The sequence below is a fragment of the Gorilla gorilla genome, chromosome 23 (assembly GCF_029281585.2).
Source record: "Gorilla gorilla gorilla isolate KB3781 chromosome 23, NHGRI_mGorGor1-v2.1_pri, whole genome shotgun sequence".
In the NCBI taxonomy this organism is placed as follows: Eukaryota; Metazoa; Chordata; class Mammalia; order Primates; family Hominidae; genus Gorilla; species Gorilla gorilla.
In genome coordinates this window covers 44,386,715-44,410,170 of record NC_086018.1, presented here as the reverse complement: position 1 = coordinate 44,410,170, position 23,456 = coordinate 44,386,715, and the positions used below count along the sequence as shown (strand labels likewise).

Below are 23,456 nucleotides of genomic sequence, written 5' to 3'. Positions count from 1 at the left end.
TGGGACCGCCCTCCCGGGGCCCTTCAGTGACAGGGAGGTCTCTTATGGCTGAAACACAGGAGGGGGGCTCAGTTTGGACATGAGTGTCCCCAGCCAACTCCCTGTGGTTCCGTGGAGCCCTGAGCATTATTTTATAACAAGTGGGCCCCTCCTAGAGAGAGACTCTGAGCCTTTTCCTTACTCGAGGCACAGAGTGCCCCAGGCGCTCTCCTCAGTACATGGGGTGATCAGCAAAGAAACAGTGAAAAGTAAGGCCGGGCGCAGTGGCTCATACCTGTAATCCCAGCACTTTGGGAGGCCGAGGTGGGTGGATCACTTGAAGCCAGGAGTTCAAGACCGGCCAGGCAACATGGTGAAACCCCATCTCTACCAAAAAAAAAAAAAGCAAAAATTAGCCAGGCGTGGTGGCACGCACCTGTAGTCCTAGCTACGTGGGAAGCTGAGGTGGGAGGATCACTTGAGCTTCTTAGGCAAAGGTTCCACTGAGCTGAGATCATGCCAGTGCACTTCAGCCTGGGCAACAGAGCAAGACTCTTCTCAATAAATAAATAAGTAAAAGAATTAGTGAAAAGTGCATATTAAGAAAATCCTCCATTCAGGGTGGCCTCTGAGTTTTGAGGTGCTGAAGTCATCTTCTACTGGTGACCATTCCCCATGTGTCCTGGGGCAGCCTGGGCCCCGTGTTCCAAGGCTCTCACCCTCCTTGGGGCAGCCCGGGAAGGCCTTCCTCTCTGCATCGCCAAGTCTAAACCGCCTAACGCTGTGTTTTCGGGGACTCTGTGGCACTCTTCCTCTTCCCTCTGCTGAGTACCAGGGAAAGTCAGATCTTCTGGAGGGGACAGGTTGCTCCAGATATTTTAACGTGGAAGGTCTCGTAGATTGTGGGCGGAGGTAATGCTGGCTCTGTCCTTGCAGGGTACCTTGGAATAAACTGTGTGGATGCCTGTCACCTGAACCCCTGCGAGAACATGGGGGCCTGCGTGCGCTCCCCCGGCTCCCCGCAGGGCTACGTGTGCGAGTGTGGGCCCAGCCACTACGGGCCATACTGCGAGAACAAGTAAGAGCAGCCCCTGGTGCCTCCCTGCGCCTTCAGAGTCCATGTGGCTGTGTTCCCTCGATTCAGCGTCTTCTCTTTCTTATTTTGACCCAAAGATATGTGTAATTCTGGGTAACAGGGACATATATTTTTTTTAATTTAGCATGAATTAAGTGAAAATCAAATTTTTTTAAATTTTTATTTATTTATTTATTTATTTGAGACAGAGTCTTTCTCTGTCACCCAGGCTGGAGTGCAATGGCGCGATCTTGGCTCCTTGCAACCTCTGCCTCCTGGGCTCAAGCGATTCTCCTGCCTCAGCCTCCCGAGTAGCTGGTCCTACAGGTGCCCGCCACCATACCCAGCTAATATTTTGTATTTTTAGTAGAAATGGGGTTTCACCATATTGGTCAGGCTGGTCTCGAACTCTTGACCTCAAGTGATCCACCTGCCTCAGCCTCCCAAAGTGCTGGGATTACGGGTGTGAGCCACCACGCTTGGGCAATGAGAATCAATTTGGACGTCTCAAACTAACCCCATTGGATCATGTGTCCACACCAGAAACATGCAAATGACTCACCTGGAGTCCTCGCTGGGCCCAGAGCAAACAGGCCCCATGAGATGCAGGGAGACGTGTGTGATTTACAGAGAATGCTTTCTCTGTTGAGTCGCTGGGCTTGAAGTCATTTTTGATGTGTGCGGAGATCCTAGTGTGGTTAGGACAGGCAGCAGCGTGCTCTCTGGGCTCTGGGCTCTGTACCCTTTGCACAGGGATCGCTGGGCACAGGTGTGTAGTCATCACAAGCGTCACTTTGTCCAAGGTGGAGCTGCTGGGTTGTTCATAAACCAAGGTTCCAGGCCGCCTTGGAGGTGATGCCCCTGTGGCTCATTGTCCTCAGCTGCTGGTGGCCATCAGGTGCAGGGACACCTGCTACGCTCTGTTCTTTGTCCTCCCGAGCCTAGAGCAGGTGCCGTGATCCCGGCTGTGACCCCATGAGTGGGAAGCAGCCTGTGCCCTGGAGCTGGTGACCTCACGAGAAGATGGCACCACATCATTCTTGGATATCAGCAAGATGTGATGCCAGGGGGAGCTCAGAGGAGGTGCCCTGGGAGTGGAGAGGGAGGTGGGAGCCAGTGTGGCTGAAGCGGGAGGGCATTCTGGGAGCGAAAGCAACAGAGCCAAGCTGGAGAGGAGTAAGGGGATGAGGCTGATCTAGAGAAGCCTGGGTGGGGACGGAGGTGGGCCCGCAAGCCAGGAACAGAACTCGGCTGTGTGGAGGCCGTGGGGGCCCAGCACTAAAGTGGCAGGACCGGGTCTGGTATTAGGGAACCCCCACCTGCCACGTGGAGCACAGCTTGGAGCAGGGGGAGTTGCCAAGAGGCTGATCCAGCATCTCCATGCCCGGCGCCACAGTCACCAGGGCTGCAGGGGGATGAAGGTTCTGGGGCCCCACGCTGCACACACACATCCATAAATGCCAGACTCTATCTCTGGCCTGGTTGTCTTTATGACCCTGATTTGTACACAGTCCTTAATACTTGCTCGCCAAGTGAGTGAATGCTAGAGGCTGGCAGCTGGGTGGAGGGAACTTGGTTAGCCAGGGGGGAACGCAGGAGCCTGCAGGACACTCGGGCGGGGCCGTTGCAGGCAGGTGGGCCTTCAGGTGACTGCTCAGGTGCAGCTCCATCAGGAACGGGTAGAGAGACTCATGCACAGCAGCGGCCAGCACCTCGGAGGCCTGGCTTTGTCCCTGCAGTGTTGCTCATCTTCAGTGTCTGTTACTCTCTGCCGGGGGAGGCTCAGGGAGGCAGGACTGGCTTCCGCTGGATTCCGAGTGCACGGGCGCATGCCGCTGTCCTAAGGGGCATGCTACACCAGGGCATGGCTGCCCTGAGCATCTGTGGGGCTGGTGGCCAGGGGACCTGGGGGACAACAAAAGCTGCAAAACTCCCTGTTTAGGAGCTTCCTGCGGGCATCTCATGCTGGCACTCACCCCAAGACCACTTTGAGAAGTTGTGCCAGGCAGCTGAGCTCAGTCTGCCTGGGGCTGCGTCGTGAAAGGCCAGCCTTGCAGTGGGGTTCATTGTCATGAAGCCCCAATGAGTCAGGCATCATGTGGACGTGGGGCACACAGTGGACAGAGATGTCGTCCCAGTCGCTTTGGGCATGGTGGACCTGTGGGTGGGGGGTGAGGTTGGGAGCCAGTAGAGGGGAGACTGAGGCCATGTAACGTGGAAGGGGAAGCTCCCAGAGCTGGACCCAGCCAGGCCTCCTGGGCGACCATCTCCATGCTGCCTGCAGGCCTCTTCTCATTCCAGAAAGCACAGTTACATAAACCTTCCAGCTGCCCTCTTATTTTCCCCACAGACTCGACCTTCCATGCCCCAGAGGCTGGTGGGGGAACCCCGTCTGTGGACCCTGCCACTGTGCCGTCAGCAAAGGCTTTGATCCCGACTGTAATAAGACCAACGGCCAGTGCCAATGCAAGGTGAGGCCCAGCCCCCATGGTCCCTGCATGCTGTGTTTGCTCACACACATGCACAGCTGCCCCTAAATACACACACGCCTTCACATACCCTGTCTGTACACACTCACACCCCTGCACACACACCTGTGCCCACTCACATCACATTTGTGTACAGATGTGGTTTTTGGTTTCTTTGCTGCTCCCCCGTGCTCTGTGAATACTCCATGGCTGCTTTCCACGTGTAAACTACGGGTTCAGCCCTGCCAGCCCCCGCCTGTGGAACAGGAATCCCTGCCTCCTCCCGGCCTACTGCCCGTGGCTGTGGGAAGCCCACCCGTTTCTGAGGGCTGGCTTATCTCTGGCACCACACCGGCCCTCCTGGCCTCCTGGTTGGCCATTTTCCTGGTCGTTTTTTTTTTTTTTTTTTTTTTTTTTTTGAGACAGAGTCTCGCTGTGTCGCCCAGGCTGGAGTGCAGTGGTGCGATCTCGGCTCACTGCAGCCTCCGCCTCCCGGGTTCCAGCAATTCTTTTGCCTCAGCCTCCTGAGTAGCTGGGATTATAGGCGCCCACCACCATGCCCAGCTAATTTTTGTATTTTTAGTAGAGACAGGATTTCACCATGTTGGCCAGGCTGGTCTTGAACTCCTGACCTCAGGTGATCCGCCCGCCTCAGCCTCCCAGAGTGCTGGGATTATAGGCGTGAGCCACCGTGCCTGGCCATTCTCCTGGTCTTTACCAAGCTGGTGTCCCATGATGACAGCAGTTTTAAAATAGAAAGTGTCACTAACTGCGTTATGCCCCACGCTCATCCAGGGCGGTCAGTCCTAACCTGCATGCAGCACGGAGCTCACATCTCGTGTCTCCAGAAATGCACACGCATTCTCAGTGCAGACTCTAGGGACCCCTCCCCAGCCCTCTCAGGATACATCACCTCCTTGAGGATCTTCGTGTACACCACAACCATGGCGCTCACAGTGACTTGAAACCCAAATGTTAGGTCTGAGAGTAACAGGAGCCTGGGCGAGGGACGTGAGCTTCCTGCAGATGCGGTTGGCCCTAGGAGGGAAGCTGGCACCAGGGCACCCTTGGATGCCATCTCGTGATGTCAGTAGTGTCCCCAGTGCCCGCGGTGGTTCCAACAGCAAGTGGGACTTGTGTCCTGAAAGGCTCAAATTAAACAGCTCTCCTGGGTCAGGGTCGGTCCACACATGTCACCAGATGGCGGTGGTGGCGTAGTGGGTGGCAGAGCAGAGAGAACGTGGGGAGTGCATTGGCGAAAACTTGCCTATGATTTTTTTCTCATCCAAAGTTATAGGCAGGGCGTGGTGGCTCATGCCTGTAATCACAGCTACTCTGGAGGCCGAGGCAGGAGGGATTACTTGAGCCCAGGAGTTCAAGACCAGCCTGGGCAACATAGTGAGACTCCCATTTCTACAAAAAATAAAAACATTAGCTGAGCGTGCTGGTGCTTGCCTGTGATCCCAGCTACTCAGGAGGCTGAGGTGGGAGGATCACTTGAGCCCTGGAGGTTGAGGCTGCAGTGAGCTGTGATTGCACCACTGCACTCCAGACTGGGCAACACAGTGAGACCCCATCTCAAAAAAATAAAAAAACAAAGTTATATAAAATGTAATAAAAACCCATAAAGATCGCAGTCACCCCATGCGCCTCCCAGCTGTGATTGTTAGTGTTTTAGCATCTCTTCTGGGCCTGCCGCTCACTGTCATTTTACACACAGTCGGAGTCCCCGCCTGACACACAGGTCTGAACGTTGCTCACGAGTCTGCCCAAGTCACAGCCTGGTCACAGCCTGCCCCGTTTTCCGGGGCGGGGTTGAGGGGGTGCTACTTGGGCCTGGGGAGACCCGGTGACCGGCCCAGGCAATGTAGCTGGTAAACGGCAAGGGTCAGGCATGAACCCAGGACTTTCTGAACCCGAAGTACAAGCTCTTGATTGTCACCCTGACCCACCCAACGGTGGACGTTCAGGTGGCTTCTAATTTTTCAAAACAACTTTAAAAAAATGCCCAAGGGCTATCCCCATACATAAGCCTCCATTTGGATCTCTGATTCTTTATAGGACAAATACGAAGGTGCCCACTGTTGAGACTTGTTAAGACATGAGGGAGGGCGTGCTTCCCGGAAGAACTGCTCTCCTGGGTCCGGCCTTATGGGGCCTTGGGAGGCAGCCCCCGTTGGGTGTGGGATGTGGGCAGAGGGTAGCCATGAGGGGTGGGACGGCTGGCGGCCAACACACACACCCGGGTGGGAGTCTGGATGTTGCTCGGGAAACACGCTGCAAGGTAGGGCCTCTCCTGGGCATCTGAAGTCACAGGCCCTGCCTCTGGCTTTTGCAGGAGAATTACTACAAGCCCCCAGCCCAGGACACCTGTCTGCCCTGCGACTGCTTCCCCCATGGCTCCCACAGCCGCACTTGCGACATGGCCACCGGGCAGTGTGCCTGCAAGCCCGGCGTCATCGGCCGCCAGTGCAACCGCTGTGACAACCCGTTTGCCGAGGTCACCATGCTCGGCTGTGAAGGTCCGCGTTGCCCCTCGACACCCTGCAGGTTACAGCGCAGGGACAGGCTGCTGCACTGGCGTGCACGTGTGTGCATGCGCGCCGGGTGTTTGGGGAACCCTGGGCTCCCTCGTGTTCTGAGTTCTCTTGACCTTCTAGAAACCTGGTTCTGCGTGAGGGGGTGTGGGTCAGAGCCTGGTCACCCCTCTCCAGCTCTGACATGGATGGGGGCAGGGGAGATGCTAGGGTTCGGTTTTTGGTGGGAGCAGGGCCTCCTGCAGGGAGGTACATGCAGACAGTGGTGCCTGTTTGTGGTCGTGGGTGCGGCATGCCCCGCTGAGCAGACTTCTCTCTTCTCTACCCCAGTGATCTACAATGGCTGTCCCAAAGCATTTGAGGCCGGCATCTGGTGGCCACAGACCAAGTTCGGGCAGCCGGCTGCGGTGCCATGCCCTAAGGGATCCGTTGGTGAGTCGCCGTGGGCTGTGTGTAGGGAACTGAGGCAGGCGTCCTTGTGGGAGGAGCCAGTCGAGATGTGGGGACTCATGGAATGTTTCGTGTTGAAAAAATATCCGCAGGCAAAGTGCTGGGGAGAAATCCGATCGCCTTTTCCCTACCAGGAAATACACAAAGCAGGCAGAGAGTGTAACAGAAACATGAACAGTGCAGTGCGTGTGGGGACACCCGCCAGTCAGGCCCGGCCAGTCCCTGCTCTGCCGCTCAGGCTGGGGCACCGGGACAAGTGGCTTCACTGTTCATAGCATCGGGTTACCTCTGTGAAATGGGGACAATGACTGTGTCCGCTCTGTGAGGGGCGTCTGGGGAATCCAGTGAGGCAAGGAAAGGCCCAGCTGAAATGGATTCCTGGTGCATGGGATCGTGGCTGCCGGCAGATGGTGTTGCTGATTTCTTTCCTCACGGACTTGCTCGGAAGTGCTGGCTCCTGTTGGCTGGGCACCCAAAACCCCTGGTTGTCAGTGTCAGAGCAGCTTCGGCCGTGGCCCTGACATGAAAGAGGGGTGCTGGTGTTGGCCTCCTGGCCCCCATGGGGTTCTAACCACTACGCAGTGTTCTGGGTTTAAGTATATTCAGATTGCAGATTGAAATACACAAGCATTGATCAACAATTTGAGTTTCAGGCTTTGCACACCTGCTCTCCTTCCCTAGGAAATGCGGTTCGACACTGCAGCGGGGAGAAGGGCTGGCTGCCCCCGGAGCTCTTTAACTGTACCACCATCTCCTTTGTGGACCTCAGGGCCATGGTAGGGGCGCCTCGGGCATGTGTGTTCAGCAGGGGCACGTGTGTGTTCGTGTATGCGTGAGAGAGTTTGTGTGGGCCGAGGCTCCTGGGCTGGGGAGTGTTGGGGCGGCTGGGATAGCGCAGGGACAGCCCCACGGGCCCGCAGCCTGGAGCCAGCAGGTTCCTGTGGACTTCGGGGCGTTGGCACCTGAGCCAGGCACCCCCACGTGGACTTCTCTCCCCCAGAGGACCCAGCTCTGTGTCTTTGGTTCTGAAAACACAGGGTCCCTGCGTTTGACTCCATTTGCCCTCTGGTCCTGCCCTGTTTCGTGGCTTTTGTTCCCACGTCTCCCACTCGCTACCTTTCTCTGAGCCCTCTTCGGTCCACCAGACCCTCATTTCCATGGTCTGGCTGTCAGCAGTGCTCATTTTTGGGCTTTTTGTTTTTTGTTTCTTTTTTTGGAGGTGGAGTCTCACTCTATCTCCTAAGCTAGAGGACAGTGGCACGGTCTCAGCTTGCTGCAACCTCTGCTTCCCGGATTCAAGCAATTCTGCCTCAGCCTCCCTGGTAGTTGGGACTTACAGGTGCCCACCACCACACCCTGCTAATTTTTTTATTTTTAAAATAGAGACATAGAGTATTTTCAAAATGGAGAGTAGAGACGGGTTTTCCCCATATTGGCCAGGCTGGTCTTGAGTTCCTGACCTCAAATGATCTACCCGCCTTGGCCTCCCAAAGTGCTGGGATTACAGGCGTGAGCCACCATGCCCAGCCAGGCTTTTGGATTTTTAAAGTTCCTTTCTGACAAGGAAACTTGCACCAGACAGTAGTGAGTTGCTGAGTAACAGCAGGGACTGAAAGCGGCCGAAGTGGGTTTGCACACATCGCGACTGCCTCCCTGTTCCAGAATGAGAAGCTGAGCCGCAACGAGACGCAGGTGGACGGCGCCAGGGCCCTGCAGCTGGTGAGGGCACTGCGCAATGCCACACAGCACACGGGCACGCTCTTTGGCAATGACGTGCGCACGGCCTACCAGCTGCTGGGCCACGTCCTTCAGCACGAGAGCTGGCAGCAGGGCTTCGACCTGGCAGCCACGCAGGATGCCGACTTTCACGAGGTAGGAGGGTGGCCGCCGCCCTGGCTCGGGGACACTCGGGGACACTCGGATGCCCGTGGGTGGGTGCTGTGGGGCTGGGCATCTACCTCAGTTCGTGGAAGACGGTTGTGTCCAGGATCCCCATCCTCATTTCTCAAATGTGAGCCCTGGCGGGTGCAGTGCCTGACTAAACTGATGATGAGCGTTAGGGAGTGTTCTGGAAGGAAACATGCAGGTCACAGCCTTGCTGGTGATCCCGGTAGTGCCTGTAGTGTGATCTAAGTGGCTTCTAAGGGATTCTAAGTGGCCCACCTGCATCAGCCCCTCTCCCTTCCACGCAGCCCGTGATGGAGTATCGTCCACCCATTTGACAGGTAAGGAAACAGAGGCACAGAGAGCTAAGGCGTTTGCCCAAAGGCACAGCTTGTAAGGGGCAGGGCCGGGCAGTGGGCCCCCATGTCCACTCCCACCTGCAGCTCTGAGGTCCTGCTTTCAGAGAGCCACACCTCCACCTCAACCCTCTGGCTGTGTGTGTGGAAGTTGTCATCCCCTGAGCAGTATCGTTTTAGGGTGAATGCAGAGGGGACTCGTGCAGCCTGATATTTGGAAACTGCTTTCGGGGGCTCCAGAAGTTTCCTTGTGGCTCTGCTGCAGGCCTCTTCATCCAGACAGGACCCCCAGAGGAGTGCCTGTCCACACAGAGCCCATGGGGGACACCCTGTCCCTCCCACCCATCCCCACGGAGCCCTCAGGGACCTCCTCATCCACAAAGGGCCTCCAGTCCATGCAGGGCCCCCATGGAACCTTCTAGTCTGCATAAGGCCACCAGAGACCAGGCAGGGTCCCCTTGCTGGGATTTGAGTCCCAGCCTGAGAGTTGGGCCAGTGGCGTTTGTTCTCCATGCGTGACTCCACAAACAAGTTTCCTTCCTGGTTTCTTTTTCTTTCTTTTTTTTTTTTTTTTTAAGATGGGGTCTTGCTCTGTTGTCCAGGCTGGAGTGCAGTGGTGCGATCTTGGCTCACTGCAACCTCCACCTCCTGGGTTCAAGCAATTCTCCTGCCTCAGCCTCCCAAGTAGCTGGGATTACAGGCGCCCGCCACCACACCCGACTAATTTTTGTATTTTTGGTAGAGACAGGGTTTCACCATGTTGGCCAGGCTGGTCTCGAACTCCTGACCTCAGGTGATCCACCCGCTTCAGCCACCCAAAGTGTTGGGATTACAGGCATGAGCAACCGTGCTCAGCCCTGGTTTCTGTCTTGGGTGTGGTCCCCAAGCCCCTGAGCACAGCCTCATGCCTCCACCCAGTCGTTCACACAGACCCTGGGGTGCACAGAGGCTGAGGGTCACCCTGGGAGGAGCTGTCCACGTGTCCACGGCGGCCTCAGTGTGGGTCATCTGCGCATCCCAGGTTGTGGTGGTTCCATCACTGCTTTACGTGGTTGGTGGGGTTCAGGAGGAGTTCTGATGTAATAACCAGGGGCATCGCCACGTCTTCCCTGCCTTAGCGTCTTGGGGTGTATGTGGAAAAACCCCTGGCAGGGCTCACTCTGCCAGAGTCCCAGCCTCTGACATTTGAATCACCCGCAGTCTCTCTGGCTTATTTGATGGGGTTCAGGATTTATGAAAATCACACATTAAAAAATGACTTCTGGCCGGGCGTGGTCACTCACGCCTGTAATCCCAGCGCTTTGGGAGGCCGAGATGGGCAGATTGCCTGAGCCCAGGAGATCGAGACCAGCCTGGGCAACATGGTGAAACCCCGTCTCTTCTAAAATATGAAAAAAATCAGCCAGGCGGGGTGGTGGGTGCCTGTAATCCCAGCTACGTGGGAGGCTGAGGCACGAGAATTGCTTGAACCCGGGAGGCAGAGGCTGCAGTGAGCCAAGACCGTGCCACTGCACTCCAGCCTGGACAACAAAGTGAAACTCTGTCTCAAAAAACAAAAACAAAACAAACAAACAAAAAGACTTCCTTATCTATTTGAATTCAACTTTGATTAATGTTTGATCCTATTTATAAAGTTAGACCATGAAATTCCCCTAAGTATTTTAAATGGAATTAATATATGTCATGTAGTTGATTTTTCGTTTTGTATTTCAATTGTTCGGCTAGCAAACAGGCCTTCCAAGCATTTAAACAGTGCTTGTAAATCTAGTAAATTAAGCTAAAAATATGAAGCATCTTTAATTCTCTGGATTTTAATATACTTTGTGAGCTTAGTAACATTTTTCTATTCCTCTTAAGATAAACTTTTTGAAAAAATATTTGGGAGCTAGGCCAGGCGCGGTGGCTCACGCCTGTAATCCCAGCACTTTGGGAGGCCGAGGCGGGTGAATCACCTGAGGTCAGGAGTTCAAGACCAGCCTGGCCAACATGGTGAAGCCCCGTCTCTACTAAAAATACAAAAATTAGCCGGGTGTGGTGGTACACGTGTGCCTGTAATCCCAGCTACTCGGGAGGTTGAAGCAAGAGAATTCCTTGAACCCAGGAGGTGGAGGTTGCAGTGAGCCAAGATGGAGCCACTGCATTCCAGCCAGGGCGACAGGAGCGGTAGTCTGTCTCAAAAAAAAAAAAAAAAAACAAACAACAACAACAAAAACAAAAAACAACTAATATTAAAGAGCACAGTCTAAAGTGTAGGGCTGGAATGAATGAATGAGCCCACTAGGCAAGCAAAGGCTTTCAGGGCAGGTGTCCCTCGGTCCCACGAGCCAGGCGTCCGCAGGCTGAGTACTGAGTGCTGTCTGTCTGACCAGGACGTCATCCACTCGGGCAGCGCCCTCCTGGCCCCAGCCACCAGGGCGGCGTGGGAGCAGATCCAGCGGAGCGAGGGCGGCACGGCACAGCTGCTCCGGCGCCTCGAGGGCTACTTCAGCAACGTGGCACGCAACGTGCGGCGGACGTACCTGCGGCCCTTCGTCATCGTCACCGCCAACATGAGTAAGGCGCTGGCTGCGTTGGGGGTGGAACCCTGCTACCATCAGGGGTGCGCCCCAGAGCTAGGCCCCCATGGGGTGAAGCAGGTGGGCTCCTGGCGCCCCCTTGGCCATGCTCTTAGAAAAATGATTCTGAGGCCGGGCACAGTGGCTCATACCTGTAATCCCAGCACTTTGGGAGATCGGGACAGGCAGATCACATGAGGTCAGGAGTTGGAGACCAGCCTGGGCAAAATGGTGAAACCCCGTCTCTACTAAAAATACAAAAAGTAGCCAGGCGTGTTGGTGCATGCCTGTAATCCCAGCTACTCAGGAGGCTGAGGAAGGAGAATCACTTGAACCTGGGAGGCAGAGGTTGCAGTGAGCCGAGATTGCGCCATTGCACTCCAGCATGGGTGACAGAGTGAGACTCCATCTCAAAAAAAAAAAAAAAAAGCCGGATGCGGTGGCTCACGCCTGTAATCCCAGCAATTTGGGAGGCCGAGGCAGGTGGATCACAAGGTCAGGAGATCAAGACCATCCTGGCTAACATGGTGAAACCCCATCTCTACTAAAAATACAAAAAATTAGCCGGTCGTGGTGGTGGGTGCTTGTAGTCCCAGCTACTTGGGAGGCTGAGGCAGGAGAATGGTGTGAACCCGGGAAGCAGAGCTTGCAGTGAGCCGAGATCGTGCCACTGCACTCCAGCCTGGGCGACAGAGCCAGACTCCGTCTCAAAAAAAAAAAAATATATATTCAGCAGGTAGGCCTCTGTTTCCTCATCTGTAAATGGAGCCTTTGGGAAGACAGTCCGTGATGACGTACCCATGGCTCCCAGGGGACAGGTCCCGGGCTAGGGAGATGTTGGGCCATGATCTTGGGGGTCCAGCAGGTCTTCCAAACCCTCAGGTGTGAGACTCTAGAAGGGTGGGTATCGAGGACCCCGCCTCACTCCAGGCTCACTGTAGACAGGTGTAAGTACAGGCGGGATGCAGGAAGTTGGAAGTCAGTTCTGTTCTAAAGATGGTCAGTCAGCTGGGCGTGGTAGTTCACACCTGTAATCCCAGCACTGTGGGAGGCCGAGATGGGCAGATTGCTTGAGCCCAGGAGTTCGAAACCAGCCAGGCGCCATAGTGAGACCCTGTCTCTATTAAAAAAATAAAATAAAAATTAGCCAGGTGTGGTAGCATGCTCCTGTATTCCCAGCTACTTGAGGCTGAGGTGGGACGATCGCTTGAGTGCAGGAGGATGAGGCTACAGTGAGCTGAGATTGCGCTACTGCACTCCAGCCTGGGTGATAGAGTGAGAGATCCTGTCTCAAAAATAAATATAAGTAAATAGTCTGGGCGTGGTAGCTCATGCCTGTAATCCCAGCACTTTGGAAAGCCGGGGCATGCAAATTACTTGAGGTCAGGAGTTTGAGACCAGCCTGGCCAACATGATGAAATCCCATCTCTACCAAAAATACAAAAAATTAGCCAGGCGTGGTGGTGCCTGCCTGTAATCCCAGCTACTTGGGAGGCTGAGGCAGGAGAATTGCTTGAACCTGGGAGGCGGAGGTTGCAGTGAGCTGAGATTGCACTACTGCACTCCAGCCTGGGAGACACTGCGAGACTCCACCTCAAAAAAAAAATAAATATGGCCAGCTAGTGTCAGTGTGACAGTTGTGGTCATTTTGAAAACAGCAGGGGTTCAAGAAAGCCCTGGGAGTTATGTCTGATTAAAGGAACTGTCCCCCCAGTTCTTGCTGTTGACATCTTTGACAAGTTCAACTTTACGGGAGCCAGGGTCCCGCGATTCGACGCCATCCATGAAGAGTTCCCCAGGGAGCTGGAGTCCTCCGTCTCCTTCCCAGCCGACTTCTTCAAACCACCTGAAGAAAAAGGTAAAACCGCTTAGAAACCGGCTGCTGCCCTCGGAGTCCCCAGCGTTCAGGGAGGGGAGGGCCCCGCTGTGGGCATCGCAGGACCTGCGCACTGAAGATCTGGGCCAGAGTGTTCCGAGTGCTCTCTGGTGCCATGTCCTGTTGGTGACAGCAGGTTGTTTTGTACAAGTGCTTAGGTACAGGCTGAACATCCTAATCCTGAAATCTGAAATGCCCCAGAACCTGAACTTTCTTGAGCACCAACCTGACACTTAAAGGAAGTGCTCATTGGCGCGTAAGCATGAAACAATACAAAAATCAAAATCCAGGCCAGGCGCGGCAGCTCACGCCTGTAATCCCAGCACTTTGGGAGGCCGAGGCGGGCAGATCACCTGAGGTCAGGAGTTCGAGACCAGCCTGGCCAACGTGGTAAAACCCCGTCTCTACTAAAAAATACAAAAAATAGCCAGCTGCGGTGGCGGGCGCCTGTAATCCCAGCTACTCAGGAGGCTGAGGCATGAGAATTGCTTGAGCCCACGAGGCAGAGGTTGTAGTGAGCCGAGATACTCCAGCCTGGTGAGACTCCGTCTCAAAAAAAAAAAAATTCCAAAATGTTCCCAAGCATTTCAGCTAAGGGATACTCAGCCATGTAACTGACAATGTGAGAAAGAAAAGAGAACTGAAATTTGTATGTGAGCTGGTTGTCTTTGGTGTGCAGTGAAAAGCTGCTTCTAGCTGGGCGCAGTGGCTCATGCCTGTAACCCCAACACTTTGGGAGGCCGACACAGGGAGGATTGCTTGAGCCCAGAAATTCAGAACCAACCTGGGCAACATAGAGAAACTCCATCTCTACCAAAGAAGTTTTTTTAATTACCTGGGCATGGTGGTGCATGCCTGTAGTCCCACCTACTGAGGAGGCTGAGGCGGGAAGATTGCTTGAGTCCGGGAGATGGAGGCTGCAGTGAGCTGTGATCATGCCACTACAGCCCAGCCTGGGCAGCAGAGCAAAAACCTGTCTGGTTGGGGGGAAAGCTGCTTCTAAATAGAAATAGACATTTTAGAATCACCTTCCCCTCCCCGCAAAACAACAACAACAAAAAAACCAGAATGCTCTCTGTGTATGAACAAATCTTCAATCCTGGGTTGAGATTATGATTCAAAACAGTTTGAACATTTTGAATTTTCTTAAGGTGCTTTTTTACAGATCCATGACAATTACTAAAACCTTCCCCAAATAAAAAGGACATGAAAAGGTAAACTCTGTAATGGACAGTTTAAAATTGGAAATGTTGTTAGTAAATGGATTTTGTCAGGTATATGATGTTATCTCATGCGTCTTAAAAAGAGGGGTGACTGATGTGGGGTCATGCTTGAAACTAAGAGGATGAGGTCCCTGACTCTCCATTGCAGCCAGCTCTCTCTGGAACTAATAGAGTGAGAACTCGCTCATTACCAAGGGCTGGGCACCAAGCCATTCCTGGGGGATCCACACCCATGAGCCAAACACCCCCGACCAGGCCGATTTTCAACCCTGATCACATTTCAACATGAGATTTGGAGGGGCCACACATCCAAACTGCATCAGATACATTCATGTTTAAGCAGTCCCTCTCCAGAACTCTTTTTCAGCCTGCAGATCTGAAACTCTAGCCCACGAAACACTAACTCTCCTCCCCAGCCCCTGGTCCCCACCGTTCTGTCTTTGAATTTGACTCCTCTAGGGACCTCCTATAAGAGGAATCACACAATATTTGTCCTTTTGTGATTGGCTTATTTCACTGAGCCTAATGTCCGCTAGGTTCACCTGCGTTGTAGCAAGTGTCAGACTTTCCCTCCTTTTGAAGGCTGAGTAATATTCCATTGTGCGGATGGAGCACGTGTTGTTTATCCACTCACCTGTTGACCCATGCCTGAGTTGTGTCCACCTTTTGGCCTGTGTGAATGGTGCTGCTGTGAACATGGGCATAGAAGTATCTGGGTCCAGTCCAGGCGTGGTGGCTCACGGCTGTAATCCCAGCACTTTGGGAGGCCGAGGCGGGTGGATCATGAGGTCAGGAGATCGAGACCATCCTGGCTAACAAGGTGAAACTCTGTCTCTACTAAAAATACAAAAATTAGCCAGGCATGGTGGCAGGCACCTGTAGTCCCAGCTACTCGGGAGGCTGAGGCAGGAGAATGGCATGAACCCGGGAGGCGGAGCTTGCAGTGAGCTGAGATAGCGCCACTGCACTCCAGCCTGGGCGACAGAGCAAGGACTCTGTCTCAAAAAATAAATAAATAAATAAAAATAGAAGTATCTGGGTCCCTGCCTTCAGTTCCTTGGGGTGTATACCCAGAAGTGGGCTTGCTGGGTCATGTAGTAAATCCTGTTGTTGATTTTTTGGGGACCCACGGTACTGTTTTCTGTGGGACATCTGTTGGTTTTTGAGAAGCACCTGCTGGCACTGACAGCAGTCTTGGGGAACACAGGTGCTCCTGCCAGAGTCCTCACCCTCTGCTCACATTGCAGAAGGCCCCCTGCTGAGGCCGGCTGGCCGGAGGACCACCCCGCAGACCACGCGCCCGGGGCCTGGCACCGAGAGGGAGGCCCCGATCAGCAGGCGGAGGCGACACCCTGATGACGCTGGCCAGTTCGCCGTCGCTCTGGTCATCATTTACCGCACCCTGGGGCAGCTCCTGCCCGAGCGCTACGACCCCGACCGTCGCAGCCTCCGGTAAGGCCTGGGCATGGGGCACACGGGGAGGGCCCGTTCTGGAGGCTCCTGAGGCTTCCACAGGTCAAAATCCTGATCCTGATCAAGCACAGGTCTTCACAGTGACATTTCACCGTGACCCTGGCCCAGAGACAGAGACCATTGCCTTGTGGTGTTCCTTGGAGGGAGATTCTGGGTCTGCCACAGGATACCACACCCTGGAACGTTGCACACCCTTTGCCTGGGCTCATCCTGGTGTTTCTGCCAGAAATGCCCCCTCCCCAGCATACAACCCATCTTGTGCCCAGAGGGACCCCATTCTGTCCCCACACACCTGACCCAAGGCTGTCGTGGGTAGTGCCTGCTGCTGGCCCCGGGGTTAGGTCTGCTTAGCTAGTCCTGGCTGGTAAGGATGAATGTCCCAGAAGCAGCTTTGCAACCTGCTCGGTGGGAGCAGCCCAAGGCTCCGCCCTTCTTCTTCCTGCCATTTCCCAGATACTTCCCTGGCTCTGGGATCCTCGTGTTCACGTGGTTCTCAGTGACCGGGTGATTCATCCCCATGAGCTGCCATTATTTTGGTGTCTTTTGCTGGACACTGAAACCATCCCCTGTGATTCTGCCATTAGCTATTATGGGCTGTGACATCTTTGCACCTGTGCCTTCTCTTTCTTTTTAAATTTCTGAAGTCCCAATTTGACCCAAAGGTGACACCTCTCTCTGTGTGCCCTGTCAGTGACAAAACCTGCTCTAGGGATGAAGATACTGTGGGGTCCATGGGTCCGAGCCCTCGGAGTGTGATTCTGTCTCCCCTAGAAACACATCATGGCGTGTCCTCAGGGCAATTGTGCGGGGGACTTAAGCAGATGTTTCCTAACCGTGTTTGTCCCCATGCTCTGGCTTCTTGACCTCAGGTTGCCTCACCGGCCTATCATTAATACCCCGATGGTGAGCACGCTGGTGTACAGCGAGGGGGCTCCGCTCCCGAGACCGCTGGAGAGGCCCGTCCTGGTGGAGTTCGCCCTGCTGGAGGTGGAGGAGCGAACCAAGCCTGTCTGCGTGTTCTGGAACCACTCCCTGGCGTAAGTGTGACGCCGGGAGCCCCATGTGAGGGCTTTGCCAAGGCAGAGTGTCCCCGCAGGTTCGGGGGCTCAGTGGCAGAGCGCCCCAAGAGGACGGTCTCTTGTGGTCTGTGTTTCCCCTTTTAGTCCCCCGTGGGGCAGTGAGCCTACTGCTCTGCTTCTGTGGGAACATCAGAGTCCTCCCCTAGATGTCCACACACAGATGCACACAGACCTGCACGTGGAGATACAGACGTGCAGGCGCACAGAGAGATCCCTCAAGGCCGACACCCAGGAAGGGGACCCCTCACCTGCGGGACTCCCAACATGCAGCGGCCAACACTAGTGTAGTGCCCAGTTCACCGCCGGATAAGACAGGCCCGTTCCGGTCACACACGGGAGACAGAACCCAGAGACTGGCCTAAGAGCCCATCTGCTGACGGTCTTGCCCGAGAGGCCGACACAGTCCAGCTGTGGGGACTGGCTTTACCCCCAAGAGGCCACACCTGGCCGCAGCACAGTTTATCTGGCCCGTTTCAGAAGCAGCGTCAGAGAGTCACAGAGTGGCGAACGCAGGAGGCGGTGCACGAGAATCTGTGTTCTAGCATCCATTCAAGCGAGGGAAAGGCGTTTAGTCGTTAGAAAAATGCAAAATGAGTGATTCTCACCCGCGCGTGAGACTGGAGTCAGCACCACAGTGTGGCTCCCGTCTGCTGGGAGCCAGTAGTGTTTGTGCCTTGGTTTTGCTTTTTAGCTGCAGAGTTCACATGAGGTGTGGACATTTGAGTTGCTCTATCTTTACAGGGAGCTTGCCTTTTCTCTGCTGGTTGGTTTTCACTTTTGCTGTCTCTGTTTAGAAGAAAGCACTGGAACGGGGGTGTGGTGGGAAGGGCCCTGTTGCCGGGATGGGAGCACAATCAGGGAGGGGAAGACCCACTGCCTCCCCACACACCGGAGGGAGTGCCGGGAAGGGGAGACGCCATGCAGGAGTCAGGCTTGAATCTGTGGAGCGTTGTGCATCTGGGGACATCTGTGCAGCAGGAACGCTGCCCCCATCACAGTTGCCCTGGGCACAGTGAGGAGCCGTGAGTGGGGGCTGTGCTGGGGGCGGCGCTATGGTGAGCGAGCCCAGTTAGCCCAGCCTCATTCTTCTCCTGCTTCTGTGCTTTCCAAGTTCTAGTTAATAAGCAACCAGCATGGCACCTGGAATGTAGTAGGCACTTGGCTTATAAAAGAGAGAAGAAAGGAACCCCTTTCACCACGACGGACGTCAGGCCCGGCTGTCTGTCTTGGGCATTCATCTGCGTCCTGGCAATTAGCTCCAGCTCTAATGACCTGCTCTCTGCTTTATGTTGCACTTATTATTCCCAGATTGTAAAGTTTGTGCCAAACATATTAACGCTCACATCCCACTTTACAGATTAGCAAAGTAAGGATCTGAGAGGTTATGTGATTTTCCCAGAGTCTGCGAGGGCAGGGCCCTGTCTGAAGCTGAGACACACCTTGTAACACCTTGTTATTTGGGGCTTCCCATCAGTAAAACAGGAGTCATAATGGGGCCCTGGCTTCTGGGCAGTTCCCATAAAACATTGTGCAATCTGAAGATGAAAGTATCAGAGGAAGGTGAGATGTCCTTTCCGAAAGCGTCTGCCCTCAGAAGGAGACGGGACCGCATCGCAGCTGTGTGAACCCTGGGCGGTGGTTCCAGCGGCGGGGCGGACGTGAGACAGCCCCATTTGAGTTTTGCTGCTAGGTGGCACGTAGAAATTGAACTTCAGAGGGTGCTCCTTGGAGGCCCTGACCAGACACAGAAGGGAAGGGAGACTGTTCCCATGGTCCTGCCTCCGCGGCAGTGAGGCTGCTCTTCTTACAGCCAGGTGGCTCTTGTCTTCGGTGCAGGGGGCTGGTGAGGAACACGGTGGGGAGCAGCCTGCGAGGGCGCTGGGCTTTCAGCACTCACGGCACCTGCTGTTTGGTTTGGCCAGGATGGCCTGGGAGCCCCCAGGGCTGGGCAAAGGCTGCCCCCTACAGACTCATGGGCAGAGGGAACCGTCTTACCCCTGCCCCTTCTCTCTTCTCTCCGCAGCGTTGGTGGGACGGGAGGGTGGTCTGCCCGGGGCTGCGAGCTCCTGTCCAGGAACCGGACACATGTCGCCTGCCAGTGCAGCCACACAGCCAGCTTTGCGGTGCTCATGGACATCTCCAGGCGTGAGGTGGGCATCCTCCTGTGGCCACTGTGCCCTCTGGGCCTACCCCCAAACCTGCCCCTACCCCCCAAACCTGCCCCTGCCCCCCAAACCTGCCCCTACCCCCCAAACCTGCCCCTGCCCCCCAAACCTGCCCCTGCCCCCCAAACCTGCCCCTGCCCCCCAAACCTGCCCCTCCCCGCCAAACCTGCCCCTCCCCGCCAAACCTGCCCGTCCCCAAACCCGCTGAGCCTGCCCCCAAATCTGTCCCCTCCTCAAACTAAATCTTCCATTCTAAGCGCTTGGAACAAAACAAATCAACCGATTAAAACACATATTCGAGGATTGGCCAGAGTCTGTGAGGATTTCCGTAACAAAGCCCCATTATAAGGGTTTTCAGAGAGCCCTGGTTATGTATTAAACCCCGGAATGGCAGACCCAAAGCTCAGGCTCCGAGGAGCTCTCGGAACCTGCCCCTCACTTCAGTGCGGGTCTGTTGGACGGTGCCGCTCCCCACCTGCTTTGATCCTAAGGGAGGTGACAGCCGCTGGGCGCTCTCCCTCGGGGCCACACGCAGGGCAGCAGGACAAAAGGCTGGGCGACTAATGTTTAACCTCTGGCATTTTAAGCGGCCTGGGAATGTGAGCCGGCCATTGTGGGCCTGCAGATGAATCGGGGAATGGCCCGAGCGCTGTCCTGGCCTCCCGTTATCCAGACAGGAAGGAGGTGGGAGCCAGCCTGGCCACGGCCTGTGTAGGACCCTGGGGTCTAGGAGTCAGAACCAGGGGCCTGGGTAGCCTCCCCCGGCCCCTCCCCGGGGTTGCACTGTGGCTCAAGGGCCCAGGCCACTGTCCTTTCCGAGAGCTTTTTGATGTGAAGTGGCCCTGGTTTCTGTCACATTCTTGGAAGGGTGAGTCAGCCCTCAGGCGGGGCTGGAGATGGGCAGCGGCCTCTTGTGCAATATGCTGGTGAAGATGACCCGCCTCTGCCCCTGTCTCATGGGCAAATGTCACTCCCCAGCAGGACCCAGCCTGGAGACGGGGTCAGTGATTAGTGGAGTTTTTTCATATATGGGCGGGGTTGGGGCTTGTCTCATGGCCAGGATGCCAGGTGACATGTGGGCCAAGGAAGCTGAAATTGAGGCAGAAGAAAGGAGGCTGGAGTGAGAGTCCGAGGCTCCCATGGCCTGGGCGCCCCAAAGCCAGAGGTCTCTGAACGGCCCCCAAGCCAGTGGAGGGAGCCGGGAGTGCTGCTACAGGCCCCAGGGATGCCCAGGGCCCAGGGCATTGAAGGAGCCTCAGGAGGGGCAGTTCCAGGCCCAGAGCCATGAGCACTCGGCCTCCCCAGCCCAGCCTGATCCTGCCAGCCTTGATCGTTTAGTAAGCAAGTACGTAATTTATCTCTATTATGCAATGACCAGATCTGAGCCTCGGCCCTTACCTTCTCTCCTGCTTTAACCCTCCTGCCCACAGAACGGGGAGGTCCTGCCTCTGAAGATTGTCACCTATGCCGCTGTGTCCTTGTCACTGGCAGCCCTGCTGGTGGCCTTCGTCCTCCTGAGCCTGGTCCGCACGCTGCGCTCCAACCTGCACAGCATTCACAAGCACCTCGCCGCGGCGCTCTTCCTCTCTCAGCTGGTGTTCGTGATTGGGATCAACCAGACGGAAAACCCGGTATGGCCACTCTGCTCCCCTCCCCACTGTCTGGGCCGCACCTTGGAGCAGCTACCATAGTCCTGTCCTGACCACTCCAAGCACCCTGGCTAGCTCCTCCTCACCACCCACACCTCCGCTTCACAGACGCCCTTTCAGGAACGTGCCAGGTCACAGGCTGTGGGTGGAGATATGGGATTCACTGGCAGGCCCAAGCACTTTGACTCTATTGGGAGATGGGGGGCCCTTTCTTGCTTTCTTTCTTTTTTTTTTTGAGAGTCTCGCTCTGTCAACCCAGGCTGGAGTGAAATGGCACCATCTCGGCTCACTGCAACCTCCACCTCCCAGGTTCAAGTGATTCTTGTGTACATCCCCAGGAAAATACAACTCTTGTCAAAAGTGATTTAAGGGCAGTGGCTCATGCCTGTAATCCCACCAGGATCCCTTTGGGAGGCTGAGGCAGGCAGATCACTTGAGGTCAGGAAGACCAGCCTTGCCAACATGGTAAAACCCAAGCTCTACTAAAAATACAAAAATTAGCTGGGCGTGGTGCCGGGCACCTGTAATCCCAGCTACTCAGGAGGCTGAGGCAGGAGAATTGCTTGAGCCTGGGAGGCAGAGGTTGCAGTGAGCAGAGATGGAGCCACTGCACTCAAGCCTGGGCAATAGAGCGAGACTGTCTCAAAACAAAACAAAATGATTTAAGATGTAGAAAGACTGAATAGTCCTATCACCATTAGAGAATTTGCATTGCAATATAAAAACCACGGCCAGGTTGGGTTTATCTTAGGAATGCAAGGATGGTTTAACATTTTAAAAATCTATGAATGCCATTTACCTCACCAGTACATTTAAGGGAAAAATATTTTTCTCAGAAATGAATGTACAAAAGAATTTTGATAAATGTTATGCTCATTAATGATTAGAAAGAAAGAAAAACCTTTGAACAGACTAGGACTAGGGGAAACTTTAACGAAGACATCTACAGAAAACCTGCAGTTGACATAAATAACAATGGGAAGATACTGGAGGCATCCCCTGTAACGTCAGGAGCCCACTCACGTTCACCACTGTGGTGCAGGATGGTCTTGCCAGTGCAATGAACAAGGAAAACAAAAGCATAGAGATCAGAAAGGAAGAAACAAAGCTGTCATTATTAGGTAACATGAAGGATCTCATGGAAAAATCTAAAACAGTCTACAGGCACGTTATGAGAAACAATTAGGCTGGGCACGTTGGTTCATGCCTGTAATCCTAGCACTTTAGGAGGCCGAGGCAGGCAGATCACTTGAGGTCAAGGAGTTCGAGGCCAACCTGGCCAACATGGTGAAACCCTGTCTTTACTAAAAATACAAAGATTAGCTGGGCATAGCGGTATGCACCTGTAATCCCAGCTACTTGGGAGGCTGAAACACGAGAATCGCTTGAACCCGGGAGGCAGAGGTTGCAGTGAGCTGAGATGGTGCCACTGCACTCTGGCCTGGGCAATAGAGTGAGACCCTGTCTCAAAAAAGAAAAAGAGTCTGGCAGCAGGTGGACGACGGGCGGAAGATCAGAGCAGTCTGATAATGCGCAGGCCTGGGAGGTGGGGTGGAGACCCAGAACTGAAGCCAGGGCACTGGGCACGGGGAGAAAGGAGGGACAGGACCAACCGGTTATGGAGCAGGCAGGAAGGGAGGAGTCAGGGGAGTTTGACATCTCCAGAAGGCAGAATGAGTAGTTGAAGGTACCACCCATTGAGAGGCAGGGTCTGGGTGAGATGGGACACCTGCGGAGGCCAAGGAAGGTGTGCCGCGTGAGCCAGGGAGGCCGCCTCCAACTCATGGGTGGAGACGGTGTCTGCGGGGCTGGACAGGCCCTGGGAAGAGAAACGGAATAAAAAGACCAGGCTGGAACCTTCCGGCGAGCTGCTCAGGGCCACGTGCAGACCTGAGCTGCTCCTCCTTTTTTACGGCAAGCAGTGGGACCAGACCCCTCTCACCTCAAGAGGGAAGGCGGGCACCCCCACCTCGCAGGTCACCCTTGAGAAGCCTCCATGGCTTCCCAGCAGTGGTAGGTGGAGCACCAGGCCTGGCCCACGAAGGACGAGCCCCGAGGCGTGTGTCGGACCAGCCAGGGCCAACCTTCCCCGCCGCCTCCCAGGTGCTTCCCGAGGCCGAGGCCCCGGGCTGGCGGGGGCTCCGTGTGCGGGGCCCATATGGCAGGGTCGCTGCTCCTGCGGAGGGGTTTCTTCACACCCTCAGCCAGGCGCATCCCCGCAATGGGCATGTTCTCATCCCCGCAATGGGCATGTTCTCATCCCCGCAATGGGCATGTTCTCATCCGCACATTGGACTGGGAAGGCTCTGAGAAGTGTGCGAATTTCATCTCAAAACCCCTCTAGTGTGCTTTTGAGTGGCGTGAATGGGGGAGAGGGGAGTCGGTGCAGGCCACTCCCTGCAACTCAACACCACCAGCGAAACTGAGGCGGCCCCTGGGTTCCGACACTGACTCATCGCCTGCCGGAGTGAGCGCTGTCCCGGCAGCCACGCACGGCTGAGCATGGAGAAGGAAAGGGCGACCCGGCAGCGTTCTAGGGGCTTGGCAGCGTGCCTGGGCTTTATGGTTTTTTTGTAAACCCACAATCCTATCTCTGGGCGAGGTTTTTCATCTCTCAGAGCGCTGGCAGGCTGAAATGATTTATTATGCATCCGCTTTTGTCTTTGTTCTATTTCTGGAAAAGGTGG

At 55.0% G+C, this 23,456-nt stretch overlaps 1 protein-coding gene across 2 annotated transcripts in view; it reads left to right on the top strand.

The window, feature by feature from the left end:
- CELSR1 (cadherin EGF LAG seven-pass G-type receptor 1) overlaps positions 1–23,456 on the top strand; it is a 182,005-nt gene that overhangs the window by 143,096 nt on the left and 15,453 nt on the right. For both annotated transcript variants that reach the window (XM_055374360.2, XM_055374359.2), the window contains exons 13-24: positions 916–1,057; positions 3,405–3,525; positions 5,861–6,044; positions 6,390–6,491; positions 7,191–7,285; positions 8,172–8,381; positions 11,119–11,302; positions 13,019–13,162; positions 15,651–15,855; positions 16,746–16,913; positions 18,979–19,105; positions 20,551–20,751. In XM_055374360.2, the coding sequence (XP_055230335.1) occupies positions 916–1,057; positions 3,405–3,525; positions 5,861–6,044; positions 6,390–6,491; positions 7,191–7,285; positions 8,172–8,381; positions 11,119–11,302; positions 13,019–13,162; positions 15,651–15,855; positions 16,746–16,913; positions 18,979–19,105; positions 20,551–20,751 (1,883 nt within the window). The remainder of the gene's footprint in view (positions 1–915; positions 1,058–3,404; positions 3,526–5,860; positions 6,045–6,389; positions 6,492–7,190; positions 7,286–8,171; positions 8,382–11,118; positions 11,303–13,018; positions 13,163–15,650; positions 15,856–16,745; positions 16,914–18,978; positions 19,106–20,550; positions 20,752–23,456) is intronic.